Here is a 25,076-nt window from a genome sequence, read left to right on the forward strand (position 1 = left end):
TTACAGCTAAACTTTCAGGTCACATGATTTCCTGCACAGTTCAGATAAGCCGCAATACAAATTGTAAGAAGGAACCAGCAGAGCTTTTACTTGTGAATAGAGCAGAAGACATACAGCCCGAATTACAGGATAAGATTAAGGCCCTGTTTACACAGGCTAATGAACGCTCATTCCTGATCGTTGTCCTGTGTAGATAGGTCAGCGAACAGCCGATGAACAAGCAAAGTCTTTCGTTGGCTGATCGGATCTTTAATGCGGCTAGAGAAATGGTCGCTAGTCCGCATATATACTAGTCCTCAGTGAATTAGAATATCATCAAAAGTTAATTTATTTCAGTAATTTAATTCAAAAAGTGAAGCTCCTATTATATAGATTCATTACACACAGAGTGATCTATTTCCAGCACTTTTTTTCTTTTAATGTTGATGATTATGGGAACAGTTAATGAAAACCCAAAATTTAGTGTCTGAGAAAACTAGAATATTATATAAGCCCAATTCCAAAAATGATTTTTAATATCAAAATGTTGTCCTACTGAAAAGTATGTACAGTATATGCCCTCAATACTTGGTCAGGGCTCCTTCTGCATGAATTACTGCATCAATGCGGCGTGACATGGAGGCGATCAGCCTGTGGCACTGCTGAGGTGTTATCAATGCGGCGTGGCATGGAGGTGATCAGCCTGTGGCAATGCTGAGGTGTTATGGAAGCCCAGGTTGCTTTGATAGCGGCCTTCAGCTCGTCTGCATTGTTGGGTCTGGAGTCTCATCTTCCTCTTGACAATACCCTATAGATTCTCTATGGGGTTTAGGTCAGGCGAGTTTGCTGGCCAATCAAGCGCAGTGATACTGTGGTTATTAAACCAGGTATTGGTGCTTCTGGCAGTGTGGGCAGGTGCCAAGTCCTGCTGGAAAATGAAATCAGCATCTCCATAAAGCCTGTCAGCAGAGGGAAGCATGAAGTGCTCGAAATTTTTCTGCTAGACGCTGCGCTGACTCTGGACTTGATATAACACAAGACACTAAGTTTTGCGTTTTCATTAAGTGTTAGCCATACTCCTCAACATTAAAAGAAAAAAAATTCTGGAAATAGATCACTGTGTGTGTAATGAATCTATATAATATGAGTTTCATGTTGTTTTTACCTCACGATGTACACCGTAAATACGAAACCCAAAAAACAAAGTTGGAATCAAGGTCTCTTGCCCATTTCACCCCACAAATAATTTTTCCTTTACCCACTACATTATTTCCCACTTTTTTAATTGAATTACTGAAATAAATGAATTTATTGATATTCTAATTCATTGAGAAGGACCTGTCTGTCTGTCATTTGTCACTAAGACTATGACAATAAGCATAAAAATTATATTTTTGCCAATACAGTGATCATAGAAATAATGTCAGAGCCAAATACAGCTACTCAGTCCTTGAGGGTTTTTGATAAGTGATCCTCAGACTGAAGGTTTGTGGCCTGTATTTCTAGTCGCTTTCTTTTTTTTTTTTTTTTTTTTTTTTTTTTTAAAGCTTTAACCCCTTACTGACCAGCCTATTTTAGGTCTTAATGCCCAAGCTATTTTTTATTTTTTATTTTTTTATTTTTTCCATCTCATCATTTGGGGTACATATAATTCTTTTATTATTAATTATATCAACTTTTTTGGGGGCGGGAATAGGAAAAAACCCAGCAGATTCGTCACACTTTTTTGCATCCTAAATCTACGCCGTTTACCGTGTTGTATAAATAACACTAACTTTATTCAGTGGGTTGTTACGATTGCAACGATACCAAATTGATATAGATTTTGTAGGTTTTACTACTTTTACACAGTAAAAACCCCTTTTTTTTTTTTTTTTTTTTCAAAATTATTTGTTTTTGTGTCTCCATACTTCAAGTCACAACTTTTTTTTTTTTTTTCAAGGAAAACAGCAATTTTTGCATTGTTTGTTTTTTTTATCTGTTTTACGGCGTTCACTGTGCGGGTTAAATAATATAGTACCTTTTATAGTTTGGGTCTTTACGCACGCTGTGATACCAAATATGTGTGTTTTTCATGTTTAATTTTTCGCCCTTTTTTTTATTATTTTTTTTTATGACTTAACTATGTGTTCTTCTGATCGCTTTTATAATAACTGCAATACTTTTGTATTGCAGCGTATTAGTGCCTGTCTGTGTAAAACATGGCCTAGCAGGCATAATTAGTGGCAGAATTGGGGGCCTTTATTAGGTCCCTCGGCTGCCATGGAAACCACAGACTCCCTGCGATCTTACGCAGGGTGCCGGTGGGGTGAGAGAGGAAGCTCCCTCCCTCCCTCTCTCTAAAACCACTCCGATGCGGCGCTCGCTATTGAGCGCTGCATCTGAGTGGTTAAACGAGCGAGATCGATACTGATATGGATCTTGCCTATTAAAGCAGGGGCTGCTCCCTGCTCTCCGCTACCTCTGGTAACGGAGAACAGAGAGATTTAGGCGGGATTCACACGACAGGGTCGTTCCCGAGCCCGAGTGTCGGCCGGTAAAATCGGCCATTTTGCCCGGCCGGTTTGCATTAAGTTTTGCATCCATGCCGGGCCGGGCAGATCCGGACAGTGACATCAGCGGCAACTCCTGAAGGGGAATCCCCATGTGTTCGGGGATTCCGCTTCAGGAGTTTCCCCTGATGTCACTGCCCAGATATGGACAGAGACATCAAGCGCTCTGTCCAGGAGCGGAATCCCCGAAAACACGTGGGATTCCGCTCCTTCAAGGAGCTAAAGTGCGGCTAGCACATAGCAGAGCGGGGAGATACCTCCCTGCTCTGCTATAGTGGCGTCGCTACAGTAGCAGCAGCCACAGCAGCTGGAGCTGCTAGCGGCGCCATCGAAGGTGTCGCCGGGCCAGGGTGCTTTTCAAGCAGGGGAAGGGAGCCAGCGCAGCGCTCCCTTCCACCTGCTGTACACCCCGGCCCTGCCACACAGTGTACAGCGATGCCATTCGTCAGAATGGCATCAACTCCTCCTCCTCACATGCACTCTGCGCTGTGAGGAGGAGGAGATAGAGCGCAAGCTCCGGAAAACCCGGCCATCACTCGGGACACATCCCGGTGATGGCCGTGTATTACCCGGCCCCATAGACTTCTATGGGAGCCGGGCGGCCAGGTACCCGGGCGAAGATAAAGGATGTCCTATTTTTTGACGGCCGGTTTTTCCGACCGTCAAAAAATCGGTCGTGTGAATAGCCCCATTAGGGGTCTATTATTCCTAATGCAGCCGGGTGCCGGACGATTTATGAACGGCCGGCACCCGGCCGGGAAACCCTGCCGTGTGAATGAGGCCTTAACAGCACCCTGCTCTATTTATTTATTCTGATGCAGCGCCGTAAAAGGCTATTGCAAGGGAATAAAGGCCGTTAGTGGCTGCCGTAAGAATACCAATGGGTGGTCACTATAGGCCATGTTCACACAGCATATATTCAGGCGTATTTCGGAGCGTAAAATGCTTGTAGTACGCTCTGAAATACGTCTACAAACTGCTTCCAAATGTATTCTTTGTAAAACAAGTGAAGTCACTACTTGAAGCGTTTTACAAGCGGATTTTTCTCATTCACAACTAAAATAATGACTTTAAAGAGGCTCTGTCACCAGATTTTGCAACCCCTATCTGCTATTGCAGCAGATCGGCGCTGCAATGTAGATTACAGTAACGTTTTTATTTTAAAAAAACGAGCATTTTTGGCCAAGTTATGACCATTTTTGTAGTTATGCAAATGAGGCTTGCAAAAGTCCAAGTGGGTGTGTTTAAAAGTACAACTGGGCGTGTATTATGTGCGTACATCGGGGCGTTTTTACTTCTTTTACTAGCTGGGCGTTCTGATAAGTATCATCCACTTCTCTTCAGAACACCCAGCTTCTGCCAGATCACGCTGTGACGTCACTCACAGGTCCTGCATCGTGTCAGACGAGCGAGGACACATCGGCACCAGAGGCTACAGATGATTCTGCAGCAGCATCGGCGTTTGCAGGTAAGTAGCTACATCGACTTACCTGCAAACGCCGATGCTGCTGCAGAATCAACTGTAGCCTCTGGTGCCGATGTGTCCTCGCTCGTCTGACACGATGCAGGACCTGTGAGTGACGTCACAGCGTGATCTGGCAGAAGCTGGGCGTTCTGAAGAGAAGTGGATGATACTTCTCATCAGAACGGCCAGCTAGTAAAAGTATTAAAAACGCCCCGATGTACGCACATAATACACGCCCACTTGGACTTTTACTTTTAAACACACCCACTTGGACTTTTGCAAGCCTCATTTGCATAACTACAAAAATGGTCATAACTTGGCCAAAAACGCTCGTTTTTTAAAAATAAAAACGTTACTGTAATCTACATTGCAGCGCCGATCTGCTGCAATAGCAGATAGGGGTTGCAAAATCTGGTGACAGAGCCTCTTTAAAATACGCCTCAAAACGCTTTGCAAATCCGCTCCAAAAACACCTGGATTTTATAGGCTGATTTTCTTCAAATATGCTTCGTATATTTCAGCTTGAACGTGTTTCGTGTGTTGGTGGAAATGTAGCTGTAATTTGTGCATAGAGGTGTTGCTCTTGATGTAATAGTACAATTCTAGGGAGTTAGGCTTTATTGACACCAGCGTGTCCGATTTGCGTCTGCAAAAAATGGGCTGTTTTTCATGCATATGACTTTCCGTGTTGTGGTAGTGTGGTTTCCGTGCGTCAGCCGTGTGTGTGTGTGTGTGTGTGTGTGTGTATATATGTATATGTATATATATATATATATATATATATATATATATATATATATATATATATATATATATATATATTTATTTTATTTTTTATTTTTTTACGCACTCAGACTTTAGTGGGGGAGGTCTGATCTGCAGAAACGGACCAGAATAGGATATGCAGTGACTTTCCTGCAATGGACACTTGCTCCTTAAAAAAGCACAGATGCGTAAACTGCTCCATTGAATTGCGTTAATCACTGTGCTGTCCGTTATTTAAACGGACAGCGCACAGACGTGAAATAAGTTTGTGAATAAGGCTGGAATCAGACATCCAGTTCTCGTGTCAGTTTCTGATGCAGCTTTTCTAGCTAAACACAGAAGTGGATATAAAATAGAGAGGATTTATCAGTCTTTCTTTTTATACTTTTTTTTTTTTTTTCCTTCTCCGTTTTGAATCCACTCCCAGATTTGCCACAAAAGAAAACTGCATGTTCCAATCTGAGGCCGGGTTTTGTTACGGAAAATATGTAGCATAATACAGTAGTAGCAGAGTGGAAGGGATTTGAACACTCGGCTACACGCTGCGTAAATGCTGAGCGGAAAAAATGCTGAAATTGACCTTCGGTGCGTTTTTTTTTAAATTTTTTTTTTTTTTTTTTTCGCAGCATGTCAATTTTATTTGCGGAATCGCTGCTTTTTTGTTGTGGGTTTTCCCTACTGAATTCAATGGGGGGCAAAAGCAGCAACAAATAGCAGTTAATGCTTACTTAATCCCTAGCTGCACAAGGATGTACAGTTAGGGAGTGTTTCCCGGTGCGCACTATTGGTGACAGTGTGAATCGGGAGGTCTGCTGTCTCTGACAGCTGACACGCCACTGTTGCCGGCCAGCGGCCCTTTGCCGCTGATTTTAGCAATTAACCCGTTAAATGCTTTTAAGGGGTTTTAGCGCATCGGCAGCCCCCACAACGCATTTGTGGGAGTTGCTGATAATTTTCATAGCAACTGGAGGCCAGACAATGGCCTCTGGGTCTGCCATGTACGGAAGCTTATGAGGACCAGTCTCCGACTGGTGCTGATAGGCTTTTTGTCAGAGTGACCGGAAGTCACTGAGTTGTCCCCGGTGTACACTGTCGTTGACAGTGTGCATTGGAAACTAGGAGTTCAGCTGTTTCCGACGGCTGACTCCCTAATGTTGCCGGCCACCGGTCGCTGATTTAGGCAATTAAACCCTTAAATGCAGCTAGCGATAGCGGGACAAAAAAAAAAAGTTTATAAAAATGTTTTATGAAAGTTATAAGTTAAAAAAAACAAAACTGCCTTTTTTTCCTATAAGAAGTCTTATTATAGGTAAAAAATGAAAACAATAAAAAATTACCCATATTTGGTATCACCGCGTTCATAGCGACCCAACTGTTATTTTTCCTGCATGGTGAATACCGCAAAAAAAATAGAAAAGGAAAAATGCCAGACTTGCAAAATGGCAAAACAAAATTGGTCTTGCTGGGTCCGTAAAAGTCAGAACTTATGTAAAAGTCAGTTACAATATACCGTTATTTAACTTGCATGGCGAACGCCGGTAAAAAAGTGTTTTTGGAGTTTTCAATTCTTTATTTTTGTCTCCTTAGCTCTAAAAACAAAATGTAAAATGAAGTGATCAAAATGTTGTCTACCAAAAAATGGTACCAATAAAAACTACAGCTCGCCCTGCAAAAAATGAGCGGCGTGAGGGCTTAAAAAAATATTTCCATTTGATATCACTGTAATCGTATTGAGACGCAGCATAAAGTTAAGTTGTCGTTTTTACCACATGGTGAAAGCCGTAAAAACGAAATCCCAAAAACAATGGAGGAATCGTTTTTTTCAACTTCATCCCGCAAAGAATATTATTTTCCGTTTCCCAGTACATTATGTGGTACTTTTAAACGGTGTCAATAGAAACTACAACTCCTCCCGCAAAAAAATAAGCCCTCACACCGCTCTATTGACAGGAAAATAAAAAGTTATGGCTCTTGGAGTAGAAAATGAAAAAGCAAAAAATGGGCTAGTCCTTACAGGGTTAATTCATTTCTAATGAAGAAAACCCATTTATGATCGTATGTGGGGTGTAGCTGTACTCGGGATAAATTACTTTACTAATATTGTGGTGCTTTTTCTCCTTTTATCCCTTGTGAAAATTTAAAAATTCCACATTTTAGTGGAAAAATTGTTGATATTCATTTTCACAGCCTAATTCTAATACAATTTGCAAAAGAATGGGGTCTAAATGCGCACTATACCCCTAGATAGGTTCCGTAAGTGGTGTCGTTTCCCAAATGGGATCGCTTGTGGGGGGTTTCCACTGTTTTGGTCCCTCACGGGCTTTGCAAATGCAACATGGTGCCGCAAACAATACCAGCTAAATTTGAGCTCCAAAAGCCAAATAGCGCTCCTTCCCTTCTAAGCCCTGACGTGGGTCCAAACAGCAGTTTATGACCACATATGGGGTATTTCAGTAATCGGGAGACATTGCTTTACAAATGCTTGTTCTGTTTCTCCTTTATTCCTTGTAAAAATTAAACATTTCTACTATTTTTCATGGCCTAATTCCACTAAATTCTGCAACAAACCTGTGGGGTAAAAATGCAGAATTCCCTGAGGGGGGTGTAGTTTCCAAAATGGGGGCACTTTGGGGGGGGGAGTGCCTAAAATATATTCCTAAAAAAGAAGCCCCAAAATCCACTAGGTGCTCCTTTGCTTCTGAGGCATGTCCTTCAGTCCATTACCGCACTAGGGCCACATGTGGGATATTTCTAAAAACTGCAGAATCTGGGCAATAAATACTAACTTGCATTTCTCTGGTAAAACCTTCTGGGCTACAGATTTTTTTTTTTTTATTACAAATGAATTTTGGCGAAAATAATGGAATTTGTAAATTTCACCTCTACTTTTGCTTTTTATTCCTGTGAAATGCCTAAAGAGTTAACACTTTCTGAATGCTGTTTTGAATACTTTGAGGGGTGCCTTTTTTAAAATGGTACTTTCTAATATATAAGGCCCTCAAAGCCACTTCAGAACTGAACAGGTCCCTGAAAAAAATAGCCTTTTAAAATTTCTTGAAAATGTGAGAAATTGCATCTGAAGTTCTAAGCCTTGTAACGTCCTGGAAAAATAAAAGGATGTTCAAAAAATGATGTAAACAGATGTGAATTGTAAACTTGTATCTATTTTGTGTGTTATGTTTTACAAGCATACGTTTAAATGTTAAGAAAATGCACACTTACACAAGTAAAAACAACTTGGGCATTAAGAAACTCATTAGCATAAAGCTAAAAATCTCTAATAAAGTGGTTTAAAATAGATCGTTTTTCTAAATAAAAAGCACTGCTGTCACCTACATTATAGCGCCAATCTCATTATGTAGGAGATAGGGCACTTATAATGTGGTGACAGTCTCTTTAACTTATTTATTTATCCTTTTTGACGTTTCCAGTGTACTTGCATCTCTTGAAATTACCACCTGCTTGGGAATTTATATTCTGCTTTTTGTTTTGGCAGAGTCCGTACAGTTCACATGAAACTGAAGAATACTTTGACTTACCAGAGTATGAACCAGGGCCTGTAAACAACGGACCGAGTAAGATGTTTATTGTGCGTGCTAGAGGGCTGCCATGGTCGTGCACTGCAGAAGATGTGCTTAATTTTTTCTCTGGTATGTTTATCCATTCTTAAGCCGTTAATGTTGTACATCTAATAATATTGGGAATGTAGAAACCATTATCATGCTACAGGTTATGTCTTAAAATACTCACTATAGTGAAATTTGTTCGGAGCAACACCGACATGGTTACTCTCCGGAGTTGTTGTACGAGCTTCTTAAAGGCTTTGTCCCACCATTAAGCTTAAAGAGGCTCTGTCACCAGATTTTGCAACCCCTATCTGCTATTGCAGCAGATAGGCGCTGCAATGTAGATTACAGTAACGTTTTTATTTTTAAAAAACGAGCATTTTTGGCCAAGTTATGACCATTTTTGTAGTTATGCAAATGAGGCTTGCAAAAGTCCAAGTGGGTGTGTTTAAAAGTAAAAGTCCAAGTGGGCGTGTATTATGTGCGTACATCGGGGCGTTTTTAATACTTTTACTAGCTGGGCGCTCTGAAGAGAAGTAACATCCTCTTCTCTTCAGAACGAACGCCCAGCATCTGACAGTGCAGATCTGTGACGTCACTCACAGGTCCTGCATCGTGACGGCCACATCGGCACCAGAGGCTACAGTTGATTCTGCAGCAGCATCAGCGTTTGCAGGTAAGATTTTATACTATAAGATCGACTTACCTGCAAACGCTGATGCTGCTGCAGAATCAACTGTAGCCTCTGGTGCCGATGTGGCCGTCACGATGCAGGACCTGTGAGTGACGTCACAGATCTGCACTGTAAGATGCTGGGCGTTCTGAAGAGAAGTGGATGATACTTCTCTTCAGAGCGCCCAGCTAGTAAAAGTATTAAAAACGCCCCGATGTACGCACATAATACACGCCCACTTGGACTTTTACTTTTAAACACACCCACTTGGACTTTTGCAAGCCTCATTTGCATAACTACAAAAATGGTCATAACTTGGCCAAAAATGCTCGTTTTTTAAAAATAAAAACGTTACTGTAATCTACATTGCAGCGCCTATCTGCTGCAATAGCAGATAGGGGTTGCAAAATCTGGTGACAGAGCCTCTTTAATATTAACTGTATAGATCATAAAAAATGAACAATGTTTTCCATGTACACACTGTTAAAAAATAAAAATTATCCAGTGAAAAGTTGACATTTAGGGTACTCACACACGTGGCAGAGTTTTCTGCAATGAAATCTGCATGTATGTCCTGCGGATTTTGCGGCGGATTCGCCTCAGATTTCAACCACTTCTACAATGAAAAGGATGAACTCTGCTGTGAACATCTAGAAAATAAGTATGCTGCGGATTTAAAAATCCTGTTGCTCACAGTATATAGCAATGTGCAAGTCCACCTAATGAGCGGAGTTCAGAGCAAGCAATAAAAATGGCTTTTTGTCCTCCTTGTCAGGGAAGGAGCACAGCCTCTGCAGTAGCATGGCAGTATAGCTGAGGAGACTCCATTTTAGCTTGTTGGGCTAAGTTCACACTTGCATTGTTTAATCAGTTAGGCCCCATTCACATCGCGTTTGTGCTATCCGCCGAGCGTATGCTTTTTTAATAAAAATGTGGACCATTGAAAACGTATACAAACGCGTACCATTTTCAGTTTACGTCTGTTTTTTTTTTTCTATAGCGTGTGCATTGCGCATATACTCATACGTCTGTATAAGTTTCTGTCCGTTTTTTACCTAAAAAAAGTATACTTTTTTATTTTTATTTTTTAAAGTAAACACTGATCGAAAAAGCAAACAAAACAACAAAATGATTTGCTGTATGCAAACGGATAGAAACGTATAGCATTCCATTTGCATACGTCGTCCATTGAGATCAATGCTAAAAAAAGTTACGTCGCATATACTTTTTTTTATATTTTTTTTTTTAAGTACAGCTTTTTAGGCTTTTTAGTCCATTAAAAAAAAAAAAAACAGTATCCCAACGTAACCCATGACAAACATAGACCAAACGGATGCTATTTTGGTCTACGTTTGACCCACTATAGTGTATGTATACGCTGAGCTATACGGTCTTTTTGTTTTTAAAAACGAATACGCCCGGCTGATGGCACAAATACGATGTGAATGGGGCCTTACGCTGATCCGTTTTTAGATTAGTGGATGTTGTAAAAATAACGGATGCAAACGGACGGTAAATTATTTTTAAAGAATTCGTTTAATGCATCCGTCAAAAAAAAACGGGCAAGAACCATCTGTTTGCATCTGGTTTTACCAGTTTATATCAAATCGTTTCTTTATTTTTTGGCACCCTGTTTTGTTTAGTTGATGGTCTGTTGCTAGGCTCTTGTCTTAAATTCTTTTTTCCTTGGGGGCCTATAAATGAGTAGTGTACAAGGGTATGAGTACATTCATCAATTCACGCCATTATGACAAAGCTAAAAAAAAAAATATTTTCCCAGCAAATTTTATGTAGATACAGCTCCAAAATGGGCAATAGAATGTCTGCTGGGGGTCACTTCCAGTTTCTTGTCACTAGAGGTGTTTTCCTGTCAAAAGAGTTTGAATTGATTTGACAAATGCTGTTTGCAAGTAGGCAGAGCAAAAAATAAAAAAAAGCTACTTTTAAACCCTTAGTGACCAGCCTATTTTAGGCCCCAATGACCAAGCTATTTTTTTCGTTTTTCTATAGTCTCATTCAAGGAGCTATAACTTTTTTTATTCTTTAGTCGACATAGCTGTAATGAGGACTTATTTTTTGCGGGATTAGTTGTACTTTTTAATGGCGCTGTTTTGGGGTACATATAATTTTTGGACTAACTTATTTTTTGGGGGCGGAATAGAAAAAAACCCTGACCGTTGTTCTATGTGTTTTTAAATTGACGCTGTCGTGGAAGTCAATGGCTCAAAATATATTAGACTGAAATTTAGACGAGTGTTCCAACAGAAACTCACGCCAGAAACTTTATCCAGCATCCTAATCAGGAGATTTCATACCGATCTATATCGAGAGAGGAGAAATAACACACAGACGCTGCTGGTATGCTCAAAATACTCCTCTGGAGGTTTATTGCCAAACTCCATTCTAATAATATCATTCAAATGGGGTGTAGGCTTGAGGTTAACCAATCAGAGGCAATCTGACTATTTCTTATTCAGCCAAAAGCAGACCATGTAAATATTTCAAGTGCATAATTATAATTCTTCATTAAAATGCTGACATCAGGTAACACCTGGAGACAAGCATATAATGGGCAGTTGTTAACTGATCTATACCATGGGGGAGTTTGTTGCGATAATGAGAAATAGTTGCACTTTGTCTGGGCGTTCAGCCAACCGCTACAATAGGTCATGAAGGCCATATTATGAACACATGAAGATAAGACATTTGCTTGAGTCTCATCTGGAAGTTTATATAGAGGAAAGTTCATTACAAAATGGAGAATACATATTTTAGTAATTCAGCATCCTGCTTGATAATTCATAATGTAATTTAACACAAAGAATATAAGCAAATAAACCATCCTTCACAACTCTGTTCACTGTGCGGCGTAAATAGCACGTTACCTTTAGGGTATGTGCACACACACTAATTACGTCCGTAATTGACGGACGTATTTCGGCCGCAAGTCCCGGACCGAACTCAGTGCAGGGAGCCGGGCTCCTAGCATCATACATATGTACGATGCTAGGAGCCCCTGCCTCTCCGTGGAACTACTGTCCCGTACTGAAAACATGATTACAGTACGGGACAGTTGTCCTGCAGAGAGGCAGGGACTCCTAGCATCGTATATAACTATGATGCTAGGAGCCCGGCTCCCTGCACTATGTTCGGTCCGGTACTTGCGGCCGAAATACGTCCGTAAATTACGGACGTAATTAGTGTGTGTGCACATACCCTTATTCTATGGGTCAGTACGATTACGACGATAACACGTGTATAGGTTTTTTATGTTTTACAACTTTTGCACAATACAAACACTTTTGAACTAAAATTGTGTTTTGCATAGTCTCTTTCCAAGAGCCGTAATTTTTTTTATTTTTCCGTCAATGTAGTGTTTTGTGGGCTTGTTTTTTGCATGACGAGACGTAGTTTTGATTGGTACTGTTTTGGGGTACATGGGACTTATTGATTAACTTTTATTATGGGGGCAATGGAAAAAAAAATAGCAATTTCGCCATTGTTTTATGTGGTTTTTATCTGTTTTTTTTTTAAGGTGTTCACCAAGCGGTTTAAATTACATTAACTTTATTGTTTGAGTCATTACGGCCGCGGCGATACCATATATGTGTACTTTTTTTTTTTTTTTTTTACACTTTTACTAAATAAACTACTTTTTATTTCACATTACTACTTTTTTTTTTTTTTTTTTTGTCCCACCAGGGGACTTTACTATGCGATCTTCAGATCGCTTCTATAATTCTTTGGTATACTTAGCATACCAAAGCATTATTGCCTGTTTATTGTAAGGGTATGTTCACATGGAGTGTTCTCAGACGTTTTTCGGGCCGTAAACGTCCTGAAAAACGGCTGAAAAATTGGAATCAGAACGCCTCCAAACAACTGCCCATTGGGCCGCATAAACAAACAACCGCTATAAAAGTGCATGTCTCTTCTTCAGCCGTTTTTGGAGCCATTTTTCATAGACTATAGGAAAACCACTCCAAAAACTGCCGTAAAAAACGCGAGTATGATTAAAAAAACGGCTATTAGGACGGCCTCTGGCACGTCCTAATAGGTATATGTCCAGGGCAGACCTGGGGTCTTTTATCAGGCCCCCGGCCGCCATGGCACCCCATCGTAGGCCAGCGATTGCATTTTCGAGCTACCGATGGGTGAGAGAGGGAGCACCCACCCTCTGTAAACAAGTTAAATGCCGTGGTCGCTATTGACCGCGCCATTTAATGGGTTAAACGGCCTTGATCTAAGTAAATCGCGGGCGTTGGAGCAGGAGCCCGGCTGTCATCAGACAGCCGAGCCCCGGCTCCAGTCTGCATGGGACACCCGTATAGGGCTTAGACTGGGCCGCCGTGTAAAGGTGGCGGCCTAGCCTAAGGCCCCTTAGTGACCACCGTGAAAAGGCATATTGATGGTCACAAAGGGGTTAACTGATGAAAAAACTGATGCAAACTGATTACAATGTATCAGTTTTACATTGACACCAATGTAAGGGCCTGTTCACATCAGTGTTGGCTTTCCGTTCCGGGGTTCACCCGACGGAACATCCGCTGATGTGAACACACCCTTTTCTTTTTTTTCTCCGTTAAAAAAAACCCCCCAAAAAAAGACGTCTAACTGAGGAGTTATTTTTAAGGGCCTGGCCTGTTCACATCAGCGTTAGTTTCCTCTGAGGGGTTCCGTCAGAGGTTTCCGTCGTTTTGACAGAATCAATACCCTAGTCGGCTACGCTATTGATTCTGTCAAAACGACGGAACCCTTGCACAACGGAGACTAACGGAAACCGTTGGCACCGGATCAGTCACCATTGAAATAAATGTTGATGGAAACGGAAACCTATGGGTTCCTTTTTTGTCAGTCCATGCTCCAATCTGAAGGAAAGCTCCGTCAGAACGGAGCCCTGACGCAGATGTGAACATAGCCTAACATAACGGAAGCAAATGGATGTGAACAGACGCAAATAAAAATGTCATTGATTTCAATGGGATTTTTAACGGATCCGTTTTTCAGTTATTTTAATACAAAAACGGATCAGGCAACGCAAGTGTGAACTTAGCCTAAGGATTGTGAAGCTCAGCCTGCTGACAGCAGATATGAACCCTGCACATGCCCACTCAGCCTTTTATTTCATATTTTTGTTGGTTTCTAAGGGAGTGTCTACTGCGGATGTCACACATATATATCTTCACTACTCTGGATCCCATGTTACCTATCTGCAGGGACAGTAAGAAGGGACTATATTGTCAGCTGCTAGAGGGGTAAGGTGACTAATTCTGTTAAGAGCCCGTCCTCAGCAGTATAGAATGGCAGCAGCACCAAGGGGAGGACACGGAAGCAAAAAAGATGGTGTTTTTTTTTTATATGCTAGAAACACTGCAAGTTGCTTTATAGCTACCTTTTACATGTAGCAGAATGACTGCAGCTTTTCCGTCCGTATTTATGGGTGGAAAATCTGCATCTGCTATTTGTTGCGGGTTTTACCTCCCCATTGTATTCAATGGGGAAAACTTGCAAAAAATAAGCAGCGTTTATGCAAATACTTTGACAAGCAGCTGATTAAAAAAAAACGCACCGCAGGTCGGTTTCTGAGCATTTTTCCGCTTAGAATTTACGCAGCGTGTGGATGTGATTTTGTTTAAATCTCATCCACTCTGCTGCCACTGTATTATGCTCTGGATTTTCTGCAACGTATTCCATTGCGGAAAATCTGCAGTATTTACGCTACGTGTGAACTGACCCTTAAAACGTGGATTTTTCTGTTATGCAGCCTACATGAGTCATCCCAATTAGGGATGCACGATGCATCGAAACTTCAATACTGTTTCGATACTCTGCATCCCCAAACGGTTCGATACCGTTATTTCATGTATTTCGATACTATACTCAGTATAGTAACACATGAATGTATGAGAGCGGGGCTGCGGCTGTGTAATACAGCCATTGCCGCGCTCCTGAGTCCTGATAACAAGTGCGCGGGGTCAGGATGAAGCGATGCGGCCGGCGCTGCACTAATGAGCGGCGGAACTGAAAACCGAACATGGCGGGCACACTACAAAACACCCCCCATGTTCTGTCTTCAGTGCCTGAACAGCCGCTCATTAGTGCAGCGCCGGCCGCATCTCCTGACCGCGCACGCACTTCCTGTCAGGAGCGGGGCTATGGCTGTAATACACAGCCGAAGCCCTGCTGGCGGAGATCCGAGAAACCTCATCTCCACCGCTATTCCTGTGAATGCTGCGATCACAGCGGACTGCAGCATTCGGGGGAAAATTAGAAGGAGGGATGCCCCTTGGATCGCGTCACAGGGAATTCCTGTGACGGGATTTGAGGGACATACCATATATGGGCAGACAGCCCAGGGTCCATTGAAGGACCCCAGGGCTGTCCTACCATATTTCCTGTTAGGGCATACTTAGGCTAATGTACTGTAATATAGATATATGCCAGTACATTAAAGTTTAAAAAATAAAGTAAAAACATAAAAGTAATGTTAAATAAATAAAAAATACACACACCTTTGTTACAATAAACATTAAAATAAGTCTCAATACATAAAATATACACATTCGGTATTGGCACGGCCGTAATAACCTGCACAACAATTTTTTTGCATCTTTTGCTTTCTATCACTTATTGTGATGCACGAGGTGTGATGAATTTAACCTCCATGTGCCTCACATTAATAGTAAGGCTGGGTTCACACGACCTATTTTCAGACGTAAACGAGGCGTATTATGCCTCGTTTTACGTCTGAAAATAGGGCTGCAATACGTCGGCAAACATCTGCCCATTCATTTGAATGGGTTTGCCGACGTACTGCGCAGATGACCAGTAATTTACGCGTCGTCGTTTGACAGCTGTCAAACGACGACGCGTAAATTGACTGCCTCAGCAAAGAAGTGCAGGACACTTCTTTGCAACGTAATTAGAGCTGCTGTTCATTGAACTCAATGAACAGCAGCTCAAGATTACAGGCGTCACAGACGCCTCGCATAATACGAGGAGGAGCATTTACGGCTGAAACGAGGCAGCTGTTTTCTTCTGAAAACAGTGTCATTTCAGCCGTAAATGCCTGCTATCGTGTGAAGATACCCTAATTAACCCCATCATGTACCTTACATATTAACCCATTATGACTGAGAAACATGATGGGGTTAATTACTATTAATGTGAGGCACGTGGAGGTTAAATTCATCATTACACCTCGCGCCTCACATCACAAAATGGAAGCACTTTTTTTTTTTTTTTTTTACTGTTGACAAAGTATCGAATTGGTATCGAAATCGCAATACTAAACGAAGTATCGGTATCGAAGTCCAAATTCTGGTATTGTGACATCCCTAATCCCAATTATATTTACACTTCTCTCTCTGCCCCCTATATAGCGCTGTCAGCAGTTTTCAGGGGTCAACACTGCTGATGGATTACCTTCAAGAAACAAAACTATACTCCCCTCCCCTGGCACACCCATAGCACCGCGTACCTGCTCTCTTGACTGGTCTTTGTGCAGCAGTCCTCCTGTGATGACGTTTTTTGTCACATGTGACCGCATGTTAAATGTTACCCCAAATCCACTTCGATAATGAAAGGGGGTTTCCCACAATTAACGTTATCACCCATGTACAGGATAGGTGATAAATGATCGCTCAGGGCCCCACCACTGGAACACCCCACGATCGCAGTGAGGAGGATTTTGAATAGAGCAGCTAACGCGCATGTGCATTGCCGTTCCAGTCAGTGTGTATGGGTACAGTGCTCATCTGTTTCGTCATTCCCCTAGACTTTCGGCATCCCATTTTAGAGATCGGTGGGGGTCCCCAGTGATCAGACATTTATCACCTATCCTGTGGATAGGTGATATAAATTTGTGGGAAAACCCATTTTATCGTCACAATTTTCTGTCTCTCCTGCCCTGCTATTAACCACCTAAAATAATAGAGTACTTTACACCCATTTACAAATCCTATATACCAACTAACGGTGGGGAACAACTAGAATAAATGTTGTCGAGTGTCATAGCAACTATGTATGTTAGGCAAAGTACCGCTATACTCTGCAGAGTGCGAGGATTGTGTTGTGCTATAAAGTTTTTCTTAATCTAAAATAATTAGATTAAATATTTAAGGAAAAACTGAACATTTCAAATTTTGTCTCTTTGCCGTTTTTCCTCATAAAAAATTAAACAAAATTAAGTTACTGATTCTGTTTTAGTAATGTATTAAAGCCCTATCTCTGCTGCAAAAAAAGGGAATAAAATATTTAGCTGAGGTATACAACTAAAAATATTCAACCTTAGAATGTGTAATTCCAAAAGGTACAATTTTGATGTGGACATTCAGGTACCAAAAGCATGGAAGGATTAAAGTGGTTTCCCAGCCACTAAAAATTGATGGCCTATCCTCAGGATAGGCCATCAATAGCTGATGGGTCGGGGCCCAACTTTCAGGACCCCTACCGATCAGCTGTTTTGAAGGGGCCGCAGCGCTCGTACCAGGGCTGCACCCTTTGCATTTCTTCTTGCTCTTTGTGAGTCGTCGACACGCATTTAACGGCGATTCAGAGGTATTGCAGCCTTTTCTCCCATTCCCTTCAAACCCCTTTAAAGAACAGTTATATTAACTTCTTACTAACATTCGAAGTAACTGTACGTCATGGCTTGGAAGGGGGGAGTGTGGACAAGAGCACGGGCTGAGCGGTATGTGACAGCCGGGATCGGCGAGAACTCCAATCCTGGCTGTTTAACCCTTTTTCCGTTCCATGGTCAATAGTGACCGTTAGAAAGAGGGGGAGGGGCCCCTCCATCATCCCATTGGCCACACAATGCTATTGCGGGTTTCCGAAGTCATGGCATCTTGGAGGGACTCATGAGGGTCTGCTATCTTTGTGCTCCTATTGAGCCCTAAAAGATAAGTATTGCAGTGTATTGTACCAGCAATCAAACAATCACGTGTTACAGTCCTTGGGGACCTAAAAATAATAATTAAAAAAACAGTGTTTTGTAGCATACAAAAAAATGTAAAATATAAAGTAAAAAAAAACTTTCCATGTTTCCCCTAAAGTGATGTAAAAAATAAATGTAATTGTTATTGCTGCGTCCGTAAAAGTACTAACTATTCTAATGTAACAGTATGATCTTTCTTTAGAATGTTATCACTGTTATTTTTCAGGGTGCAATGTACGGAATGGTGCAGATGGGGTGCACTTCATATTTAATAGGGATGGAAAACCACGAGGAGATGCAGTCATTGAGTTTGAGACGTCAGATGATTTGGTAAAAGCATTAGAACAGCACAAAAAGTACTTGGGACAGCGCTATGTGGAAGGTGAGTAACCTGTACTACTTTGTCACTAATCTAGGGTGTAGTAAAAAAATAACTTGTCGGTTTATCCTTAAAGGAACAGTGTTACCACAAAAAATGTTTTAATATGTTAAAGATGTTAGTGCTTTATTAAAAACGTTTGGATTAATTTGTGTGTTTGTGTGTTACTTTTTCTTATTTTTACACTTTTTCTTCCCTATGGGGGCTGCCATTTTTTTTTCCATTTCTGTATGTGTCGATTAACACAGACATGGAATACGGCAGCTCCAGTCCCATAGGGACTGCGAACGGGGCCCGTTCCATCCACTAACATGTACGCCGCTGTGTGGGAATGGCGCATGCGCCGCTCCCACACAGTTCAATTTGAAATGCGCGCCGTCCGGCGCCATTTTCCTGTGGACCGGAAGTCGCGGCCGGACAGTAAGATTACTACTTCCGGTCGCGGCTTCCGGACTTTTGCACATGGAGCAGCGGCAGCAGACGGAGCGGATGGACCGGAGGGAGCGGCGGCGACTGGAGCAGGTAAGGGATTTCTATGTATGTTTGTGTTCAGTGTGTGTTTACTACTGTATGTAAACCTTCTACACTGTGTGTTAGCTCAAAAAATTGTGACACACAGTGTAGGAGGTTAGACCGTTCAAACCCCTCGTTTCTCCCGGCACTAGCCAGGATAAAGGGGGGGGGGGGGATGCTGAGAGCTCAGTAGAGCGAGGGCTTTTTACCCAATTTTGCAGCATAAAGCAATGTGGTTGCTTTACCACATGCAATGCTGCAATTTTGGGAATGGCTCCATCTAGTGACCAGCAATGGGAAATATTATAAATTAGAATCCAATTGAATCCAATTTATAATATTTCCTGACTCGTGAAAAAAAATAAAAAATTAGAACAATGTTTAATCACCTATACACTAATTGTTTAACAAAAAATAAATAAATCATGTTTTGCTGGTAACACATTCCCTTTAATATCATAAATGAAAGGGGTTTTCCCATCAGAGAAATTTGACATAGCCACAGGATATGCCATAAATGTCAGATGCGGGTCCCACCTCTGGGACCTGCATCTATCTCTAGAATGGGGTCCCCTAAACACTTTACTAACTTTTCTGCTCACGCTGCCTCCTGGCCACCTACTGATTACATGGTCGGGAGTTACGGAAACAGCGTAACTCTCCAAGCTAAGCTATTTCTGTAACTCCCATAAAACTGAATAGTAGTTACGGAAACCTCGTAGCTCATGTTCTACGTTGCTTCCGTAACTGCCATTCACTATAGGAGTTACGGAAACCGCTAGCTCAGCGAGTAACGCTGTTTCCGTAACTCCGGACCATGTAATCAGGAGGTGGCCAGGAGTCAGCAGGAGCACAAATAGCTAGAACGGGGATTAGGGGGACGTGTTCTAGAGATAGGTGGGACCTGCATCTATATGACATGTATGACATACATACATACATACATACATACATACATACATGATATGTCATAAATGTCCCTCGTGGGAAAACCCCTTTAAATAGTTTTACATCATTGCTGAATTTCTGTTAGATTTTTTTTTAAAAGAAAGATGGATATCAGGAGTCCTTTGAATGGTCACAGCAAGGTTGGTTCTTGTGCTGCTGACCCTGAGACAACATGCTGAGGGATATAGGTGCACTATTTTACTTTCATTAAATTGATCGTTTTCGAACTTCCAGAATAATGAAAATACTTGGGTCTTGTAAGTATTTTTTTTTTCTCCCCCTGTGAAGTCGCACATTTGTTTCCCCTTATCCAGTATAGCCAGTGAAGTAAAGCCAGACTCACACTTGCACTTTCTATCTTTTCTGCTCTACAACTGATAGAAAGGATTGAAAAGCAGATGTAAAATCAGTTTGATGCCCATAGAAATGAACAGGATCTGATCTGTCACAATCCGTTCTTTTTAGCAAAAAATAATGCAAAAAAAAAACATTCGCGTTTAAATACATCCTTGGTTCTTATGCACTCAGCGGCATTTCAGACTTCTGTTCCATAAAACCTCGCCCATAGACTGATGGAACAAGACTTTTCAATCGAATACAAATTAATCATTGACCTCCTTTTTAAATCCATAGCATCAAGGTTTTTTTTGTTTTCCGTTTTTTATTTTTCTGTGTTTTTGTTGGGACTTGATGGGGTAGTATGGCAACAGGAATACAGACTATCACACAATACTCCTTTAATTCTAAATAAGAATTGTTGAGTGTTGTGACCGAAAAATTGTGTGCAATCAAGTGTTTATCTTTTTACTTTTTCTGCTTTAAAGTAGGCTTTTCAGCATACTATGCTTCTCCGCATAAGTTTTTTTTTTTTTTTTTTTGTGCTGTCTGGCTAACTGCAGCTTTCAAAGTATATAGTGGAATCCTAGTTTATGAATCTGGTGTGTTCATGACGAGAGCGCAAACCCTGCCCCTTCCCGCCTATCTCACCAGTGATTGACGGCTGCCATGTATACATGCAGATACACAGCGACTGCCAGTTACTGGTGAAAGGAGGTGGGCAGGGGGAGTGCTGACCTTTATGAATACATCAGACTACTAACGGAGTCCTCTGTATTCTTTGTTAGGGATCATTCAGACGTGCGTGTTCCTCATCCGTGTATTGTGTTGAAATAACTGACAGCACGTGTACCCGTTCTATTCAGACATTCGTGAGTTTTCACCCAGCGAGTGTCTGTTGCGTGAAACTCACTGCATGTCCTGTATTGGTGCGCTTTTGCGCACCTAGTCTCCCATTGAAGTCTATGGGTGCATGAAAACCACTAACCGCACACTGACGACATCTGTGTGCTGTCTGTGTTTCACGCATCCGTTACAAAAGAATGCAGAGAAAAAAAAAAGTGCTTCTACGAACGTAAAAAACGCATGCCACACGCAAAGCACACTGCCAATATGCAACGCACACTGATGGCACACAGACATGAAATGTAGTAAAAACGCTGCGGTTTTTACGCGCGCAAATCTGACACGCATGTCTATGTAGCCTAAGGCTGATGTTACACGCCCAACGTGGGCTGATCAACAAGACCGCTTGTTGATCGGCGCTCGCTTGCTCCTTTCGAAAGGAGCTAGTATGGGGATGAGTGCTTGTTACTCCGATTGCTCGTCCCCATATATTTCTTCCATGTCTGCAGCGTATCTCCCTGTTTACACAGAGAGATGTGCTGCCGGCAACAATAATATTTTCGTTATTTAAAACGATGCAATAAGCCGATGAACGAGTGTTTGCGCCTTCATCGGCTGATCGTTGCCCTGTTTACACAGGACAATTATCGGGAACGAGCTGTGAACGCTCGTTTGCCTGATAATTGGCCGGTGTAAAAGGGCCTTAAAGGGAACCTGTCACCAGCATTTCACCTATTAAACCAGCAATACCTGGTGGTAGTGGGTGAAAAATCATTTCTATATAACCTATAATTGTCTTCTTAGTTGGCTCTGTGTAGCTTTAGTATTCAGCTTTTTAGTGTTCCCACATCGTATGCTAATGAGAAGAAAAGAGTCAGATCTTCGTTTGAAAAGAGTCAAATCTTCATTCCTCAAGTCTTTCCGAGTTTACCCCGCCTCCTTACTTTTGATTGACAGCTCCTCCCCCTTCCCCCAGCACACAAAATCCCGCGCTTGTGCAATGATGTCCTCTTCTGGTGTGTGTGTGCACAAAGGGACACCGGATTATTATGATAAAAGGCGCAAAATGTTTGCAGACCGTTATTTACAGTCAGATGAGGAGTTTAGGAGAGGGGATAATGGTAATGAACTTTTGATAGCAGCGGCCAGTGAGGGATAAGTAACGTTCAATACGTGAAATGCTGGTGACAGGTTCCCTTTAAGGGGGTTTTCCCATGGGAGACATTTATGACCTATTCACAGGATATAAAAGAAACTTGAGGACCGCATCCGTGTGGCAAAATAGTGGTGTTTATTAACACATCCCAGATATATTTTTCAAGATTCCAGCGGGGTCTAAACGTAGCTTTTGTTTCTGTATATCTGGGATGTGTTCATAACCACCACTACTATTTTGCCACGTGGATGCTGTTCTCAAGTTTCTTTACTAGTTGATATCTGGATGGGATTTCTGGATTTGGAATTTGCATCCCTTTTGTCTGAGTGGGAAGTTCCTGATCAATATCCACAGCATATGTCATAAATGTCACCGATCTCTAGAATGGGGCCCCCATAACCCCATTCTAGCTTTGTCTGATATCGCTGACTCCCGGCAACACCCTGGTTATATGGTCGGGACTTACGAAAACGAAGCAGCTTGCTGAGCTACGCTGTTTCCGTAACTCCCATAGTAGCGAATGGCCGTTATGGAAGCAGCATAGCATGCGAGCTATGCTGTTTCCGTAACTTCCATTCTGTTCTGTGGGACTTAAGGAAACAGCGTAGCTGAGTGAGCTATGCTGTTTATATAACTCCAGACCATATAACCTTTTTTCATGGTTGGAATTCACCGCCATTCAGCCGCAACACAGAGCGGCTTAAACGGAGTTTAGAGGGCCCCATTCTGGAGATAGGTGCGGGTCCCAGTGGTGGGACCCGCATCTATCTGACAGTTATGACATGTCCTTTGGATACGTCCTAAATGTCCCTCATGGGAAAACCCCATTAAGTCCCTAAGTCAAACAGCACAATGTATTTATTTTTATTTTTTTGTGCCGTTTGGGCTAATAGTAGTATGGACCTGTTCCCATACAATGTTGCCCTTAAACAGAGCAGCGTAGTATGGTGACTTATCCACTTTACATGGTGTAAAACGTAATATTTATTAAATAAGGTAATATTATGTTTTTTTTTTTGTTTTTTTTAAGAAGCTTAATTGTTGTTTTGCAGTGTTTGAAATGAGCCAGAAAGATGCAGAGTCGTTGCTGCAAAGGCTGCAAGCTCCGATGTCACCCACTACATCCTCCTCTGTCTCTCAAGCTGCGCAGTCTGCGGCTGGTACCCCAAGTGATGGTACTGTGCGCCTCCGTGGTCTTCCATATAGCTGTAGTGAACAGGATATTGTCAATTTCTTCTCAGGTGAATTTTTATTTAAAAAATTTATATTTTAATAAGCATTTGAATGACGTATATACTTCCACTTGCTGCTTCTCATGAAATCAAAAGTACTTTGGGATCGTTTCTATTCTGAGCTTAATTAGGTTAGGTTGACCATTGCACAGCCCTGATTTGAGAGGTGGTTCATATATTTCTCGTTCGATGATTAGGGGGGCAAAGCACCATGGGTTTAGGCCCTGCCACTTGGAGGCTGATGCAAGGCAGATAAAAAAGGTTGACTTCTCCTGTGCAGGCTATATCCCTCCTACAGGCACTAATACTAATCAGGACTGAGGCATTAATTTTTTTTTTTATAAACTTTCCTTACAGCAACAAGACCTTTCGGTGGTCGCCATGTATTTTGTGTGCGCTCTTTGCCAGACCAAGTTCCCTTGTGGCCAACCTGGTCTCTTCTGCTCGTTGTGCCTTGTTTCTTGGCATGCCCAGGATTCCGCTGACACCGTGAATCAGGGTGCAGCTTGGGCAAGGTCTCTATCCCAGGCCATAGGTGACCTATCTAAGCTCTCACAGTCTGATTGGAGCCTTGGATCGTCTTGTACCTTTGCACATCCCCAGAGAGGGCCCTCTGTGGAGTCACATGGAAAATGGTCTGAATTCCCCTCCAACAGGACTGAGCTAAGAGGCTCGTCACGGAAGCAAAATTTTACTGGACAGGTCCCCCTCTCTTTCCTTTGCTTCTGCCGGGATGTCTCCTGTCAGAGTGCTTAGCAACAAGTTGTTTTTTTGTCTTTTGCCCCAAAACTCTTCAGCTTCGTCGGATCAAGACTCATACACAGAGTCTAAACATGACTCCAGAATGGTTTCCACCATGTAGGATTTTATCAGGTCAGTGCGAGATACTCTCGATGTGAAGGACGAGAACCAGTGTCCTGTTCAAGGTTGTCTCCTTCTGCCGTATCCTATATTAGCCTGATTTATTATTTTTTTCCCAATCATGAAGAATTTGAGGACGTCCGTTTTAAGGAATGGAAGTGCCCTGATCGTTGTTTCCACTTCTAAATGCACTGAGCTGCTGTTTCCCTTGGTGGATAAGTGTTTCATCTTTTCTCTTTCATATCTCCTACTGGTGAAGCCACCAGTCTTGCGAGGAGCACCATGCTTTGGGTAAGAAGTGTGATTCTTCTCAAAGTCTGCCTTGGTGCCCCCCCCCCCCCCCCCCCTGGTCTGCTCACCATCTTTTGATTTCTCTTGGGTCAGCAAGGCCTACACTGTCTGGGATAAACCTTTTACACCAGGTCATCTATTCTGGTGCTCGGGTCACAACTTGCTTTTAAGAGTAGTTTTTATGTTTGTTTTTTTTAATTGGCCTGTTTTGCGGCTATCTGGCTCAAGTTGTCTGCAGACATCACTTCCTAGAATGCCCTCACTGGTCCTCCCATCTTTGGTGTTAGGTAGCTATTTGTGAAGCACCTGGATAAAATGAGTGATGAGGGGCAGGGGGAAAGAGCTTAATTCTTGCCCCAGAGCTTTTCCCGATGCCGCCATGCTACTAGAAGTTCCCAAAGGTTTTGGCCTTTTTATGGTGGAAAAGCCCAATAAATTCTCAGACTCCAGAAGGTCAACCTTTAAACCAAAACCATCCTGGTAGCCTTGTTCCTGACACTCTATGCCTGCTACTGCCAGGCCCACTTCAGCCTGAGTGTTTGTTCCCACTTAATGCTCCCATTGGGGTGCATCTCT

At 42.1% G+C, this 25,076-nt stretch overlaps 1 protein-coding gene across 2 annotated transcripts in view; it reads left to right on the forward strand.

The window, feature by feature from the left end:
- The window catches only part of GRSF1 (G-rich RNA sequence binding factor 1), a 76,394-nt gene that overhangs the window by 6,220 nt on the left and 45,098 nt on the right, over positions 1-25,076 (forward strand). For both annotated transcript variants that reach the window (XM_075860722.1, XM_075860723.1), the window contains exons 2-4: positions 8,258-8,411; positions 18,165-18,320; positions 23,169-23,357. In XM_075860722.1, coding sequence (XP_075716837.1) covers positions 8,258-8,411; positions 18,165-18,320; positions 23,169-23,357 — 499 coding nt within the window. The remainder of the gene's footprint in view (positions 1-8,257; positions 8,412-18,164; positions 18,321-23,168; positions 23,358-25,076) is intronic.

Source organism: Rhinoderma darwinii, chromosome 1, assembly GCF_050947455.1.
Source record: "Rhinoderma darwinii isolate aRhiDar2 chromosome 1, aRhiDar2.hap1, whole genome shotgun sequence".
NCBI lineage: Eukaryota > Metazoa > Chordata > Amphibia > Anura > Rhinodermatidae > Rhinoderma > Rhinoderma darwinii.